We start from the raw sequence: 18,086 nt of genomic DNA on the forward strand, positions 1-18,086 counted from the left end.
ACGTTGTGACTCTACATACACTAATTCCATATCTGACATACTTCATATTAAACCAAAGAACTACAATTCCATATATCCATTTTCCAGCAGTTATATGGGTCTGGGCTACAGAAGCTGCAGACTAAGAACCCAAATCATCATGTCCAGTGGTTTTTCTCTGTCCCAAAAATGCATCTTAGTATTTCTTTGTCTTCTTCAATCGCCATAAATTCAGCCATTGTCCTATGTTTCACAAATTATTTCACTTTTACAGGACTGTTTGAGTTTTCTGATGAAAATGGTTACAAATGCATATGGGAATACTTAAAGCTACTACAAGGTTTTTTAAAGTTATTATGAAACAGTCTGTATATTACTGCCAAGCCCATGTTGACATTTTTTTCAATCAGAGTTACAGTGAGTAGTACTTTAGTCTGTTAAAAGGAAGCAGGATGTATTTTTGATGTTATATTTTGTGGGTGTTATGATGGAAACACTACCGCTTTTGTCCACAACAAAATATGAAAGTTCCTTGTAGTGGCTTTAAGCAGCCTAGGGCCAACACTGGGGATCAGAGGGTTTTCTCTTACAGAAGGCATCCAAGACGCTTCCTGATCGATGCTGAACCACTTTTCAAAGCAAAAAAGCAGCAGTTCCACTCTGACATATATATGCTCCAAGAGCACCCACTCAGACCCCGTGTCCCTAACCTTCCCCAGGATGAAGAAGAAAAAAGCATGCAGTGACCTTATGACTACCAATTTATTCAACACAAAAATCCACTTGAAAATCCCATAAAAAACTCTCCATAAAGACATTATGATGTGCGAGTGAGTCAGCCACCTTCACCGCTGACTCAACACACATCCACATCCACATGGTAATCCAACGGCACGCTGTTTGAAAGCAGTTCAATTTTAGTCAGACGGTGACATGCGAGGAGATTGCTGACCCTGAAGTGTTACACCAAATGCTCATCTGAGTTGTGTGCTACCATATTGAGGTTAATGTAAGTGACGGATTTGACTTTGAACTATGTTTAAACCCAAGCAAATCACATCTACATACTGCAGATGCACCAACAACTTTGCACACACGCCTGCACTTCCACCACAGAAAATGGATGAGGAGACACAGACAAAAGCCTCACTTCTCATATAAAATTAAGAAAAGCTTGTATTTTTTTTTTCATGTGTTTCACTGAGAAAACAAGACCATACGCCACATTAAAGAGACAGTTGTGATTATTTGAATTTCGGTTACAGAGCAGGAGAACTGGCATGAAAGCTAAACCATGTACTACTGCAGACTGTGTGAGCAACAAAAGGTATTTCAGCCACTTAAAAAAGAGTCCATCTAAAAAAAAAAATAAAAAAACAACATCAATTTAACTGTACGCTATATTTAGAATATTTTCAACACTTTTCACAACCTTTTCTGACAGGAAACCACTGTTGTATAAGCCAAATATAACTCTTTCCAAATCAACCAAACTCCATAGGCGAAATCAGTAACTTTAACTTGCAGAACACCACAGCAGCTGGTGTGCCACTCCTAGATTTCTTTGTTTGTTTATGTTATTGTGTGACTTTGGTGCTTTAAAAGGTTAGTCCAGATTCACCAAAGTCACACAATAATGCAAAAAAACAAACAGATAGCGGCAGCAGTAGACCCGCAACTCCTGTGTTCTGTAAGGTAAAATTAATGATTTTTTTCTATGGAGTTTGGTTGGTTTGGAGAGAGTGATGTTTGGCTTATATAACAGTGGTTTCCTATTAGAAAAGGCTTTCTTTCCAGAGCAGTTAATTGCTTAGCTTCTGTGCTGGTGCTCCTCTCTGATTCTCCTAACTGGTGGCTTGCCAACCGGCATCAACCATAGGCAATAACCTCGCTTCAAATAATCCGAACTATCCCTTCAAGTTTTATCTGGCAACAGAAGGGCATACCTTCTGCTCTAAATGATATTCTGTCACACAAGCAAGCAGCGTCATGTCTCTAAGTGTCTGCTGCAGTTAGAATATAGCCTTTGGGCAGCACCATTTTTGTGCTGATGACAGTGTCAGTTCAAGTGCAGAGCTTTTTTGGAGGCTGAAAATTAGAGCATCCATCCGTATGTCGAATGCTTGACTCACCTTGCCGAAGTCCCTGACATCAAACAGGTCAAAAGGGTCAAACAGCTCGCTGTTGCGTAGGCCGAACTTGTCGTGGCAGACCTTGAGAAAAGTCCTGATGTTCTTCAGACACAGGAACTGCAAAAGAGGGAAGACAAAAAAAAAAAAAAAACATTGGTGCATGCTCAATTTTAATCTTGCAATCACAATTTCAGTGACAATTTTCAGTTAACATATTGGATTCACACCACCGTGATTAAACACGATGAATATTTGCCCTCAGAAAGATGTTGCACCAGTCTGTTTAATGCCCGCTACCAGTGTGACAGCAATTTTGTAAATATTTAATTTCTTGCTTGATGATTGGCAGGCTCTCCATTTCATCCTCTCCTGGTGGACGTGTGATTATTCAGCGGCAGAAGGTGAGCAGGCTGATTGCTGCTCCTGAGGCTGATGGGCTGCCTCACGGATCCCGATAAGAAGCTCCACAGAGGAGCCCGTCTCCTGACATCAGAGCACAGACAAGCCCACCGGCACAGAGCCGCCGCGGGGTACAAAAATGGTGGACGGAGACATGGGCCTCACACTGAAAGGTCACAGGTCACAAACCTGACAAACAACAACCACGTGTAGAAATGTCTTAAAGAAAAACACTGAAGGTCTAGCATTCAGAGAATTTCTTTTTAGTGAGTAAAACTGGTTTTATATTCAGAGACAGAAATTTAGGAAAAGGAACAAGAGGCACTTCAGGGTATTTAGAGATACAGATCAGGTGATAGAGAAGAAAGAGGCTGCCAAACAGCACTCAAAGATGGCTCTTTAGTGTCTGTTTTAACATCTTCTAAGCACCAGTTAAGCAGGATTTACAGTCATGGTGCATATTTGGTCAGCTACAAAAACCGAGAGCTATTTCTAAGTTTTTACTATAGGATGTATTTTTTCTTTTTGTGTAAAACAAAAATTGGGGGAATCTACCTTTATAGCTGTTATTGACTATGGAGACGTGCTGTATAAGAATTCCTCAGCCCATTGTCTTCGCATGCTGAATAGCATGTATCACAGGACCCTGAGATCCATTACAAACTGTGGTTTTCTTTCTCATCCCTGTGTATTATATTCATGAATTCCTAAATCGGTCTGCTTTGTGTGCACACTGCCTTTGTAATTCACATGTGTTTATTTACAAAGCCATTCTTGGCAAAATTCCCACTTCTTTATCTTCTCTTTTGTGCTTCATCGCTGTTGGGCAGGAACCTTGTATGTCCAAAACAGTTACTTTTCAGGAAATGAAGCAGCTTAGTCAAAGATAGAAGCTCTTTTGAAGACTTTTCAGCGGGAAAACATTTGTAAAACCCACAAACAGGCATAAAGGGTGACCACGCATTCTTAAAAACAATAAAAATGTCAAAATATGGCGATACGAGGTTTGCGCTTCACAACAATGACTTGAAATATGGAAATCTTTGTTCTCGGGATATTTTAGGATTTTTTGTTCCCAAAAACTTTTAGGTTTTCTGCATCTATAGCACGAAATAATTTACAAAACAATCCTAAACTTCAAAGCTTTTTAACCCTGAATGATTTTAAAGTTGTGGTGAGTGCAGATTGTCTGTCTGCAAATGTTTTATGTGATTATTATAATGCATTCAGTTCTTTGTATCTGACTGTAAATTATTGTTAAAACTTTGTGCTGCTGCTATTCTTGGCCATGTATAATTCTGCAGTGTTAGGGTTAATATATTGGCTAATATTAGCTCACTGCGGATTGGTATCTGCTTTTTCAACAATGGCTACTAGCCAGTTATGCAAATAAAGCGTAGAGTCTGCATGCTAGATAATACTCCTGTGAACATTTATTAGTATACAGCAGCGCTACACTAATAAATGTTCAATGGGAGCCTTATCTAGTGTGCAAGTTCAAGTTCAAACTTTATTATAATCCCAGAGGATAATTATCTCACAGGTTGAGAGCAAGACAACAAGAGACAGCAGACAAGACAATACAACAGTTAAAAGACACATATGGCACAAGGTTGTAGTTGAGGGTAAAGTGCACTGCAGTAAACCACTGCTACAGCAAAGTGCAAGTGCCTGTCTATTTAACAAGTTAATAGCTGCTGGAACAAATCATTGTATGTGTCAAGTTGTGTTAATCCTTGGTGCCCTAAAACAGGGCCTGGAACTCTTTTTTGTAGTGGGTGATGCACATCGAGAGGGGTGGTATGAGCTGCCTGTACGGCTGGTCTCTTCAATAATCCGGGCAGACCAGCCTGTCTGATTCTGATAACCTTGCTGCAGTGCTTCACGGTGTGAGCGTTTTTACTTTTAGATTTATGAACCAACAAATCACAGAAAAACACAAACTGAGCGAATAAATGATTTGTACAGAAACCTCAGTTTCACAAAAAGCAAAACAATCTTTGTTATCCAGATTTCACTATTTGCATCAAAGTGCAGTTTGCTGTCAATCAGAGTTCCCAGACACTTCTGATACTCTCCACCATCTAACAGACTCTTTTTTTTTTTTTCCATTTTCCATGTACTTCAGATCAGCACCTAGCATTTATCATGTTTGGATGTGCTCACTTTCTAAAACTTTTTATATGCATCCTTCTATGAACTATAACAGTTGTTGGAGGGCTGTGAGGGACTCAGTCCAATCCTAGCTGACACTGAACAGGTTGCACCAACGGGCAGGAGGAGCACTTGATTATTGTTTTGTAATTGCTAACCACAATTGAGTGGTATGTCTTCAAGTTACGTCTTTGTCCAACCAACAGTCCAAAGTCTCCTCATTTACTATCATACATGAAAAAGAAAAGCAGTGAATTGTCACATTTAAGAAGCTGTACCCAGTAAATATTTTACGTTTTTGCTCTAAAAATAACTGGAACAATTAATCAGTTATCAAGATGGTTGGCAACTGCTCTTCGCAAACAGTGAAGCCCCAGCTGCCCGGCATGTACGAACCCTTTTGCTGTGAGGCGGCAATGCTAACCACTACACCATCAACACATTTTAAACGAAAGCATAACTGGGGCTGATAGCTCATATGGAAGAAGGGCGGACGATGGAGTTCATAAGGAACCTGCGGCAGCCGAGAACACTCATAACAAACTGCATAATAAATACTCTCAGTTAGGAATATTGATGGTCCCGGTCCCTAAAATATGCCATCACACAGATAAACCTTGAGGCCTGGAGACGGGACCAATAACTGCACAGGGGTATTGAAATATTAATGATAAGCATAACTGCCTCCCCATCTCCCATCTTTGTGTGTGTGAAGAACACATTACCTAGCATGTAAATCCAGATGCTGCTCAGATATGCCCTTTCATTTCTGTGTGCGTGAGAGATATGAACCGATGGCCATGGAAGCAGAATTTACACTGAAAGAGACTTGAGTGAGAGAGCCTATGTGGAACAAAACACTTGATTGCTTATTCCGCTGAAAGCTCTGCTAACATACATCAGCCTTGTAATGACTGTGGGACAGAATTAGTGAAGCAACTCGCAGCCTTGCAAGTCACAATAGGTTTGGTTAGTGTAAGCATGCTTTCAAGGCAGCAATGAAAAAAACTGTGAGTTTTTTTTGGTGCAGTAATACTGTTTTTACATGAAAATTAGTGTGTATATGCAGGTTCTTTTTATAGAGATGGAATCGATCCCATCCGATATCCGTATCAGAGACTGAGATTGATATATTTCAGTCATTAGATATTGGATTTATGTCACTGATTTGTATGTCTATATAAATGCTATGGACTCACATGTTTTCTATTTATAAATATACTACACAGCACTAATTTAGAAGTTAACATCGCTCTTTGAGTTGACTGCATATTAGCATGTAGCATAAGAGAAACACTCCTGATTAAAAATACAGCTGGAGTGAAGAAATACATACGAACAAACACATTACAAACACTAACAAAAGTAACACTTGCATTGTGGAACATAATACAGAAAACTTAACAAACTCTCAGCTATGCATCATGGGAAATGAAGACTGTCTGTCATCACTATCTGCAGCACACGTGAATGTCACAAGCCAAAATCCTGCAGCAACCCCACAATGTTTTGAGGGTGCTATTACATAAGTTATATCACACAAACTAAACAAGCTTTCCAGATAATAGGCAATTGAGCCGTTTTCCTTTGACAGTACATCCGTTTTCCATTCAGTTTTCTTTTTCTTTTTTTTTCTTTTTTTTGATGTGTGCTGGATTACAAAGCATCTGAAAGGCACACAATCACAACGAGCCAACGTTCTAAAGGTACAATGCTATCATTAGCTCAAGGTTAGCCTTTCCCACTCAGCTTACTTTGAGGCAAAATTGCTTAACTTTTCTGGCGGTTGGGAAACAACTGACTTTCCTTGGTCTTGGTCTGGAGAAGCTGCAGTGTTTATGCGGTTGGAATCTATGCTGTACATTTACTACCAGACTGACAACTTACTGCTAAGTTTAAGTTTCTGTTCCGCTATGATCAGCACCTGCAGTCTGCCGCTCACTCGCCTGCACTTGCATGCAGACATGTGCTGCCCTATTCTTTAATGGAGCTATGCAATGCTTATGACAGTATGCTTTAATAAAGTTCAATAGACATAATTATTAAGGCCATCCTGTATCTTTTCCTTCAGAAAAAATCAGCACCATCACAGCACCAGTATCTGCCTTATTTACTGTTTCATGTTCACTTTCAACTGAATGGAAGTCGTGTTAAGTTACACTTCCTCATTTTGCTGCTTCATAATAAAAACATTTAGATAGCAACATAATGGGAGACATTTATAGGAAATAAAATGTTTATCAGACACTCAGCCAAAGACGAGCAGTTATCGGTTCAATGCACACCTTCAAGCAAAGTTCAAAGTCGGCTGCGCTGAACTGATGCATGTAGTCAAAGCAAGCAGCACATATGTATAAAAAAGGAGCAAAAGAAGCAACAAGTCTTCACTGTCTCTGATGAAAAGTTGCGAAAATAGCTATCTGATAAGAGCAGGAGCCGATAAATACCCATGACCACTGCAGAGTGATTTGACCCGGGACTGAATGCCGATTGCACCCTTTCCCACTGAAGAAAAAGCCAGATGTTAGTGGGTGTTGGTGGGTTTTTGTCCAGTGTAAAAGGGGTTTAATATGCTGCAGAGCATCCCCACTCCCCAGGTATTGAAAGGTGAACAATGCTCTCATTTAAACCTTTTACTCCAGCTTGATAGTGTTTCCTGTTGCTACAATGGACCTTGAGAGACATCAGCCGCATCAGCCTGCTGTCCTAATTAGCTTTCACACTTTGAAAAAAACACTGAAAAATCAGCCCATTGTTAGCAATCCAGTAGTTTTTCAGATAAAAAGCACAGCTTCATCTGATACGGTTTCCTGGTATTTTGTGGCATTTCAGTCGGCCTCTCCTGGCCACACCTGAGAGCCCTGCTGACTCATTCTCATTCATGTGTGCACATCTGCCTCAGTCCCACAGTGTCATGGGTGTGAACCCCATAACAGAGCTGCGCCGGCCGGTGAAAAGAAACGCAATTGGTTGGCCAGCCGAGGTGACATTTGCAGTTCAGCGGCGAAGGTTATCGTTGCTGCAGATCCTCACGTGCAGAGAGGGGGAAAAAAAAGCTCATTTTCCCAGCCCAGATATGAAATGGTAACATTTGCTGAAGTGGTTTGGAGACGAGAGAGGGAGAGAGGGGCTGTGCAGATATGGATCAGGAGGGGGAAGATGTGTCTGACATTCTAATGTATGTTTGGCGATAAGACAGCCGGGGTAGGGGTAAGGAGAATTGCTATGATCTTGATGAAAAATACAGTATTTCTTGTGGAGTGGAGAGTGCGAGTGCACCTGGGAATAAACAAGGCTGCGGTCATCTCCTTAGGCTGAGGCTGGCCTTAGCACAATCCATCTGGAATTACCTCACTGTGGTCTGCAACACATTCAAGGCCAGCCGCAGATATTCCTCCATTTTTCACTGTTGAGTGCCTCTTGCACACACTCTCAGACACATCAACTGAACAAACGTGAGTACAATGCTCATAGAAATTCTTGTATACTTATGTAAAACATGTAAACACGTTTTTAACTTTGACACTTAGGTGATTAAATTGTCCACTGACAGAAAATCATTTACCGACAGTTTTATTAATTCAAGCAATTTATTAAGTGAAAATCCCAAAAATTAGCTTTCCAGCTTTTCTTAATTTCCTGTCGGATGTCACCATGATTTCCATTAACCAAATATTACTCAATGTTCTGAAACAGATTAAAGATATTGTTTGAATGTTTGGGGTTGTATGAGGTACTTATCCAAACTTATTCGTACTGCAGTGGAGGGTCAGCAGTAGGGCTGGCTACCAAACTTCAATACTTTTATGGCTTCAACCAAATTGTTTTAACACTATGTAGTATCAAAAAATGCCTTGTCATTTGATACCAAATTTCCACACCTACAAAGTTTTGAAAGTTATTTATATTCATTATATAGTCCAGTACGATACAGATATTACATTACATTACATTACAAGTCCAGCTATTATATATCTTTTTTTAATTATAATGTTATGTGTAATGTAATTATCTTTTTGGTAAAAATGGATTTGCAATTGAAAAAAGTATAATTCTGGAACTGGTTTTGAAGAAAAAGTATTGGTGCAAAAACATTTGAGTCTGTTGTGCACAAGTGAACAGTTATTTTGCTGATCTAGTGCTTCCTTTATCATTTTTTTCTTGTTATTGCAGTAATTTGGTGAATCCAAGCTAACTTAAAACAATAAAGTTACACAATAACACAAACAACCTAACAGATCAAGGCAGGAGTTGACCAGCAACTCCTGTGTTCTGTGAGGTAAAATTATTGATTTTGCCAGTGGACTCTGGTTTGAAGAGAGAGATATTTGGCTTATTTAACGGCCATTTCCATTTTTTTAGGTGGGCCTTTTCTTAGGTAACTAAAGTATGTTTTGCAGCTGACCCTGTACACAGCAGTACATTGGTTAGCCTGCTACAACCCCACTTGAAATAATCTAAACTAGCCCTTTAAACTTCTCATTTTCAGGATTGCTGATTGGATTATTACTGCAATACTGTTTTAATCTACTTAATTTCTCCAGAACTCTGTGATTGTTCTACGACAAACATTTCAATAAAAGCTGACTGCAAGTGAACACAGCATGCATGTGTTTGTTCCATTTTGGCAATTCCATTATTGGTTCTTTGTTTGTGCACCTGTCCCTGAGACTCTTATAAGGCAGCAAATCAATCGTTTTCCTCACCTGTGTCACATGGAAAAAAACAGAGGGTGGAAAAGGTGGAAAAAAGATAGGGTTTTGTGTAAAGACGTCTTCTCAAATAGACCAGATAAAACATGTAAATCTGTGAGCACACACATAAGTGTTTACTACTTGTTTCAAGTGTTTGCCAGTTGAAGCTACCATCGTGTCAACCCTGTTAGTTGTGGCTCACCGAGTGCTTTCACTGGCTGCTAAAATAGTGCTTCTCAAGGCTTTCAGTCCCAGCACATACATACATATGTATACTGAATTTGGCTTTGTACAAATTATAAAAGATCCCTTTCGGGAAGAGGAAAAGAGAAGGTCAGGAAGAGATAGAAAGTGAATGAGGAGGAGGGAGGCAGATGTGAGGGAGCTAAAGAGAAAAAGATAGAGAGACTGCCTGTAGGTGGTCTCAGCTGTAGTACGGCAGTAGACTTTATACAAGGGGGCTCGTGTGCTCCACTGGAGCGACAGCTCTGATTTTGACTTCTCAGTCAAGAGCAAACAACTCTTAAAAGAGGCAGACTTGCTGTCAGGAAGGCGGGGAGGAGGATAGGGAAGGAAGCAGGAGGGAGAGGAGCAGCAAAGGGGAAAGAGTCAGGTAACAAAGACCCGTCACATCCCTGACAAGCCCCTCTACCGTATCACTACGCTACATCACACAGAGAATAATGCATTGATCCTCTGGGAGGGCGGCCCCTTATCTGCACACACATCCTACATGCTCATATCTGAGGAGATACAAATTAGAACTTCCTCGTAAAGCCCGAACAACAGCAAATTAAAGAAATGGTATGCGGGAAAAGTGCGGGGATATGGATGATCGGGGAAGGGGGAGAAGGGGAAGGTAGAGGGGAAGGTGGGTTGTTTTGTGAAAACTGAAACTCTTTGGTGTCAGGGAAGAGTGGGATTGAGGAGGGGGAAAAGCCCCCCTCAGAAAAGAAAACAACCCTTAGGGGGAGAAAAAGTAAAGCAGGAGGAAGCTGCAGGTAAGGCTGGGAAACAAAACTGATCTGATCAGAACATGTTTCCTGATCCTGATCAATTCATAGATGTGATGCAAATTAAAAACAAAATAATGTTTAAAAAAGAGTGCAAGTTGTGTCTGGTAGCAGTCCATGTGAAGGCACAGTGACAAGACAAAAAGATCACTGATAGCAAACAAATTCACTGTTTCTGGTTCAAAAGTACGGGAGACTGGGGACATTTGCAAAGCTTTTTGGATTTCTCTCAGGTCCTCAGAGAATATTTGGATCAGACCAACCAATTCTGCTTATATTAAACTTATATTTAATAGTTTTTTATTTGAAAGGAATTAGTCAAATGTTGCAACTGACCCCAATCATGTTGCGACAGTTGCAACATGATCAGGGGATGGTTGCAACACATTAGAAAATACATAAAATAATGAATAACAAGACTAGTTTATGCTGAAAAAATACTGTTTAGTGGTCTGTTTTATGTCAGGGCATCGTGCTAGCTAGCCACATTGACCTAAACACATGCTAACCTTGTCACTTAATAAAATACTGACTCAAACTAAGTAATTTTGATTAATTCATAAAAAAGAAAACTGCAGCAGCAGATGTTGTTTGTTTGTCTTTTGTCCTCCTGAGCCTGTGCAGTATGAGCATCACTTTAGCTTCTGATTTTAGTTTCTGATTTGAGGAATAAGCCTTGTTGCAACCATCCCAGTTGCAACTGTCCCCACTCTACCCTACAACAATATGTAAAATGCAAGATATACTAAAGTAGTTTAAATATGCTAAACACTAAAAGGCAAAGAGTCTAAACATAGAGAAAACAGCAGGTTTAGTAGACAGAGAGAGCATGAAACTATTTTTGTACATCAGGCAGTTCCAGGATAAACCCCAAAAAGTTGTACCACTGATTCCTCCAGCTGTGTCTATCCCTGCTATCACTAGTTGAATCAGAGGACAAAGACATGGAGAAAGTTGGTCAAACAAAACAAAACAATTCTGCCAGTCCAAACAAGATCACAAAGGCTGAGGCGTGGCTTGCAGATTAAGTTGCAGATGCACACTTGGCTCAGGCTCAGCTTATTTCCCATGGTAGACATAAGACTTTCATAGTCTTGGGAAATAAGATGTTAGTTTTAATTTAATTAAACAACTTTCCTAAATCATCAAAAGAGGAGGACATCAATTTTGTCATTCTCTCTGTCCCATGAGAAACATAACATCACCCTTACAGGTGCTCTTTGAAAGAGAGAAATAATTAGTGAGAAGAGCAATTAATGCCTGTTTCTGTTGCCCATTATTGTCAAGCTACAGATAAAAGTGTCCGGCAATCTTTTCCATCTGAGATTCTATAGACTAGGTCCAAGATGGATTCTTAGGTCCTAAGTCCTGCATTTTTCTGCTCTTTGCTCTAATAACAGCTGAGCAAGCTTGGTGCCCAGTAGAACCTTCGTCAACTTTCTCCTGTTCTGTTCCCTGTTTTTATTGTGGCAGGTTCTAGCTCTGTCTATGTTGGAAAGTAACAACATTTTAAGTTGGTTAGAAGATCTTGCTGTGGGTCTGTAACTGTGACATATAATTGCATTTTGTGTTAGGTAATGTTGGCAAAATGCTAGCTAATTAGGTAGCTAATGACTTCTGTATAGGTCTGTTAGCCAGCTATTTAGCTTGTATTTTGCTAACATTAGCTCTCACAGTGTTTGTCAAAATTTTCTATCATGTAAAAAAAAAAAAAGGCTCTCCTGCTTTTGTAGGTCCACCAGCAACAAGTTTTAACCATCTTCAAAATGAGTTTTCCTTTTAACATTGACAAGCCTAGCACATAGCATATCTAAATATGGGAAGGATTTTTTTTTTCCCAGGATGGCAAAGTTACGTCCCACCCTCTTACCCTTACCCTACCGAATCACACTCTTCATGCTTAAACGGAAGAGGAGAGGAGAGGATTTATAATGAGCAAACTAAGATGAGTCAGACAGATGATCAGATACTCAGACAGCCAGTCAGAGAACTGGAGTCAATGGAAGAGACTGATGCCTGTCTGGGAACTGTGAGGCAGCCAAACACTCATTCACACACACACACAGCCCTCATGTTGTGTCTAGAGCAGTGAATCATTCCACACCCTCAGAACAACAGGAAGAGAGCGCTCAGCAGGTGAGAGAACAGCAACAACCAGCTCACATGACTAGAAAAAGGCTGGCTGAGCTGTTTCCGACAATCTACACACACACACACACATACCTCCACAAAAGTACACACACACATGTACATACACACACATATGCCAGGTAGAGGTGATGATGGATCTCGTAAACTTCGGGTTTGGTTAATGATCCCGCAGCAAAGGTGTTGATTGCTTTCTGGTAAGGAGAGATTTATGCCTGGCAGTGATCAGCGCTCCACCTTTCCAAATAAACCTCATCCAAATGCTCGGCTCCACAGTGCAGCAAATGTCCATTATACTAGGCTGGTAATATCTCATTCGGCGTGAAAAGCTTACATTTGTTAAACAGCTAAAAAAAAAAAAGGCAAAGAAAATGAAAATCCACTCTTGAAAAATGTCTTTTACCAGCAGGATGCATTCACAGGCTTCAAGCACTATGAAAAGTTAAGATTAAAACACACATGTAATATGTATCAAGAGATAACATTCTTCTCTTATCAGTCACTGTGTTTTGTTTTTTTTTAAAGTGGCCTGTAAAACCTTCAGGCAATATACTGATATAATATACCCTAAAAAAAATATCTGCAAGCGCTACAGAGGGCTACACTTTTGCTTCCTCTGCATGATTCTTGGGTAAAATGTTATTCATATATACATAAATAAATAACACCACATAAACCTAGAGCAACACCAGGACCAGCTTTATCAAGACAGAGGCAAGACCAAGACATCAAGGGCTTGAGACAGAATCAAGACCAAGTCAAAACATTAGCTAGCATCAGTTACACTTAGCTTACTTTTCTATGTATTGATAAAAGTTAGATATGGTCCCAGCCGGTTCAGTGAGAGTTGCATTGAAGAATTTACACACTGCTGTGTGTTTTCTTCGAATGCTGTTTTGCAGATGAACTTTGTCTGTCTAGCTTTGTCTGAGACAATAGTGAATAAAAATGCCATCAATTCCATTGCAAGACTTTCAGAAAGTGGTCTTGAGACGGGTCTCAAGACCATGACTGATCTAGAGCACTACCACACTAGCTAATAATCTTCTAAAAGGCCTAAAAGCTTGAATAGAACATCAGTCAAAGAAAAGGCAGCAAGGCACAGGGCACCTTGTTGTAAAGATGCAAATACAACATTATCTAACATTCCTATCAAGTAAAGTAGGGTTTCAAGAGCACAGACTTCCTCGTCCTTTGTGATCTTTGAATTCCCCTATTTGAAATCAATGTCTGCTTTGATGAATATTTTAAACCAACAAATGGTTCCTCTGAGTTTCTAAAGCTACAAACTTGCAAGCGTTGAAAAAAGAAGAAAGCACTGTAACCAATGTAGAATATTTGTTGTGCTGAACATAACCAGGGTTTAATAGCTTAACATGAAAAATGGAAACATTGATATTTTGGAAGTGTATGCCAATGCCCGCCCCTCTGCTCCAGGTTGGTAAATGTTTAGGTGGCATGTGCCGGGTGACACCCAGAGGGGATTAATGAGCGCCGGGGCCCCACTGCCCCACTTCCAGGTCACCCAGATGTTAAAGTCAGTGAGGAGAAAGGCCCCGCTCCTGCAAATTAGAGAAGAGGAACGCCGCATGAATAATGCATTGCGATACTATGCAAATGTGTTAATCTTATCCTATTACCCCTAAAAGCCTGTAAGCAGGCATGGATTGACCACAGTTCTAAATCTCGTACAACTCTCAGCAGACGAGGCAGAACTGCTTAGTTAGTGAGGCCCACGTGGCCCCGTGTTAAAATATGGAAGTTAAATAGGCTAAGTACGGTTTTTAGTGAGGTTAATCTCCATTACAAAAGATGATAATTCAGCTCAGAGCCTAGACTCTGGAGGGAGAAAGTCACTACGATTGTAGAGCACAGCTACATAATTAAATCAAGTCCACCCTCACCTTTACACTGGCTACTCATAAAAACACAAGCACACACTCTAATTACATGTAGGGCAAGCCTGAGATAAGAGAAGCACAGCATGAAGAAGAAAAAGCATCAGCTGAACTCCTGGAACATGCCATCAGTAACGCGCTCGCCACATGGACACATTAGGTCATTCGTGAGAAGAGAGAAAGCAGTGAACCTGAAGCTGACTAAAAAGGAGACCCCCTTCCTGGGAGAAAAAAAGCTTTTGTGCGGGAGAGTGCAACAGAATGGTGAAAAGAAAGAGAAGCGATATGTCTTCAAGGTACTGCTCTTTCCTCTCTCTAGTGAAGCGGAAACAACCACCGCCGGAACAAAGAATCTGCTCTCCTGGATAATGGAGAGACAAGGGGAAGGGGCTAGTTTCTCAACATGTGGATGTGAGGTTGCTTTATAATACCAGTTCTACGCTGAGCAGTATATTATATTTACAGTTTACTGTCTATTATTCTAACAATTTCAATTTCTAGCACTAATACTATATATAGAGAGTTTTAACTTGTGGTACAGCTATACGGATGACATTGTTGGTCTGTCAGTTGGTCGGTCCACCACTTTGGTCCACACTGAAATATCTCAACAACTATTGGATAGAATTCTGTGCAGACATTCATGGTCCCCAAAGGATCAATAATGACTTAAGTGATTCCCTGCCTTTTCATTAAGAGACACCAGAAAGTTGATATTTTTGGCTTTGAGTCAAATGGTTTGACATCTATTGGATGGACTGGCACAAAATGTGGCACATTCACGGTTCCCAAAGGATGAATCCTAATGACTGTGGTGATTCCTTGCCTCTTCTTCTAGTGCAGCTATGAGGATGGATTGTTGTGAATTTTTGTACACCCACTATGTTGGTTATATGTATCGTCCTGCCCCTGTAGGCCAAATAGTTTTAGGGGAGACTCAATGAAAAGAAAAAAGACTACATTACTTATCAAAAGGTGATCAAATCAGCCTAAATCTGTTTGGTTAAAGAGACCAGGCTTACAGTGGTTAGGGGGGAATTTCTCACTTCTGTGCAGTCAGAAACTAATAAATGCCAGATCTTATTTTATGTACTTTGTGCTGTCTGAAGTTATGCCAAGCAGCAATATTAAGCTATCTTGGCTCAACTGTTCAGGGTCAATTAGGGTACAACAATCCATTGTTCTGGATCGATACACTGATTCAATGGTCAAGGATCTAATAAGATCGATGCAAAGTGAAAAAATATTGATCCACATTGTGATATTTAAGATAGCCTTTACTTTGAAATTCCCATTCCGCATATCCGTATCAGTATACAATACGCTCATGTTCATTGTCTTTCATCATGTCTGTTTCATGTTTTAACATAACAATATAACAACACGTCCTACTGTTGGGGGTCTTTTTTCCCTCTCATCTGGAGCTACATTTCCAATATAAGATCAAGTGGATAATATGTTGCTGTTGGCTAAAAGAGTACATGTGATTTAAAGTGAGTAATCCCTTTAAGTCTTGGACTTCAAAGACTTCGACAGAGCATTCCTTACCAGATCATTTTTTTAATATACTGGACAAAAAGAACAGTTGACATGATAATCATTCATTCAATGATTCGTTCTTTTTGGACCCCCTTAAAAACCCAACTAGTCCTCCAAATATGACAGCAATTAATTGGTTTGTGTTAAAATTACTTCTTTGTTAAGGTTTCTGAATTTTTCATCATTGTGGATCTGGAAATGAACAGGTGCATCCTGTGGCTAAGTCCTACATTTTGCTGACCCAACCAACCATAATGACATCCTCCTTCTGTGGACTTTGTGGCTCAACAGTAACGTCACTCCACTTCTGTCTTGGCTCCCAGTAGACAAAGGTTTGAGAGAGTTTTGTCCCTTGAACATAAAGAAAGTTATTTGAACATTTGCTCATTTTTGCCCCCTATCCTTCCTTCAGTGAATGTCAGCTCTGTAACATTATTGTGCTGCCTTTTTCGCCAAAACTCTCCCTATAGATCCAGGTTCCAGAACACTGCATAAATAAAATGTTGCCTGCAGTTGCTGCACCAAAACAAAGTCCATCCTGATCAACACTGTTGCTGTGCACCAACAGCTTCACTGCTGAATGCACTGGTCATGTAAATCTGGTCTAGGGAGGGGTGTGCGTCCGAGTGAGCTTCAGACTCAGAGATGAAAGAGGAAAGAGAGAGCACCACAGGAAAAGAAAAAAGCTTTCACTATTATCATCTTAATTCTACCTGACCAGATTTTTCTATTTCCTCTGACCCTTAATATATGTTTTTCTCTCCTTTCTCTGTGGACCAGTAATAATTCATAAAGCTTCTTTCCCCTGAAGTGGTAAAAAAAAAACTACACGCCAAGATTTCTACTTTTGTTTTCTGTTTTTTTGTTTTGTGCATGAGAGGCTTCACCTTTGCATGACCGCCTCCATCTCTGTTTACCCTGTCAAATAGAGGCGGATAGTTCTCACAACAGCCTATGATAAATATCATCATCATCTGCCTGGATGCCCTCTTGGCCATCCTGTGTTTCATTCCTAGACTGTTGCCAGGTCAGACTCAAGCCTTATCTGCCTCGAGACAGCAAGAACACAGCAGATGTATTTTTTTTTTTTTTTTTTCTTTTCTCTGCAACTGTTGTTAAGACCTTTTTACTCCAGGTCTGAAAAGCATTCAGACAATATAAAATCAAAAATCTAACACAGGCCAATATGCCAAAACATCTTGGTGCATAATGCAGTCCTCCAGGTTCAATCCACTCTTCAATACGAATTTGTGTTGTATCCAAGCAACAGGCCATGCTGCCGAGACTCAGGAGAGGAGCGCGCGTTCGAGGCATTTCCACTCAGGCTTCGCCGCAGACTCGAGGCTTGATGAATGTGAGAAGGAGGTCCGCCGAGAATCCCAGACACCCATGGATCAATGACCAGGTAATTTATGACATGAGACCAGGGAGAGGAAGAGACTGCATCTATCTTTTTCCCTGGTGAGTTTCCCTCACAACTTAAGGCTCATTGTGGTGATTTAAATCCCCCATAAGATGTGCTGCCCTCCACTTTCTTTGCTGCACAAAACAAACTATGAGACTACTAGAAATAATGTGCTAACTAGATCCATAGAGAATTCTTTGACTTGTCCACATAGGAGAACCCTTTTCGGTTCCAGGGAGAAGCTTTTATAAAGGTTCTACTTGGAACCTTTTCATATGATTCTATAGATATACCTAGAACCATTTGTGAAAGATTTCACCAGGAGCCTCCCATGAGAAGTTCAACAGAGAACCCTTCTATGGTGTAATGGTTCCACCCACAACCTACTCTGGGGGTTCTATCCAGAACCTTTAAAACATCTATTCCAAGGGTTTTATCTTAAACCCACTTATAGGTTCTACCGAGAACTTCGGAAGTCCTTGACTTCTTCAAGCACTTCAACAATCCTTGAAGAACTCTGTCAAAAAAGGTTCTTTGAATGAAAAAGTATTCTTAATAGAACCCTTGGTCTTACAAAGAACCCTCACTGAACCCTTACTTCAAAAAATGGTTCATCAGAAGCAGGTGGTTCTGGGTAGACCCTCAGCCCTTCAGGAAGAACCCTTATTTCTAAGGGTGTAGTAACATACACATAAGTTAAACATTATTTAGATAAAGATCCTAAC

At 40.2% G+C, this 18,086-nt stretch overlaps 1 protein-coding gene across 7 annotated transcripts in view; it reads right to left on the minus strand.

The window, feature by feature from the left end:
• vav2 (vav guanine nucleotide exchange factor 2) overlaps window positions 1–18,086 on the minus strand; it is a 290,534-nt gene that overhangs the window by 206,147 nt on the left and 66,301 nt on the right. For all 7 annotated transcript variants that reach the window (XM_084745459.1, XM_084745457.1, XM_084745455.1 and 4 more), the window contains exon 2: window positions 2,112–2,228. In XM_084745459.1, the coding sequence (XP_084601585.1) occupies window positions 2,112–2,228 (117 nt within the window). The remainder of the gene's footprint in view (window positions 1–2,111; window positions 2,229–18,086) is intronic.

The sequence above is a fragment of the Lutjanus erythropterus genome, chromosome 20 (genome assembly GCF_056507025.1).
Source record: "Lutjanus erythropterus isolate fLutEry1 chromosome 20, fLutEry1.hap2, whole genome shotgun sequence".
In the NCBI taxonomy this organism is placed as follows: Eukaryota; Metazoa; Chordata; class Actinopteri; order Lutjaniformes; family Lutjanidae; genus Lutjanus; species Lutjanus erythropterus.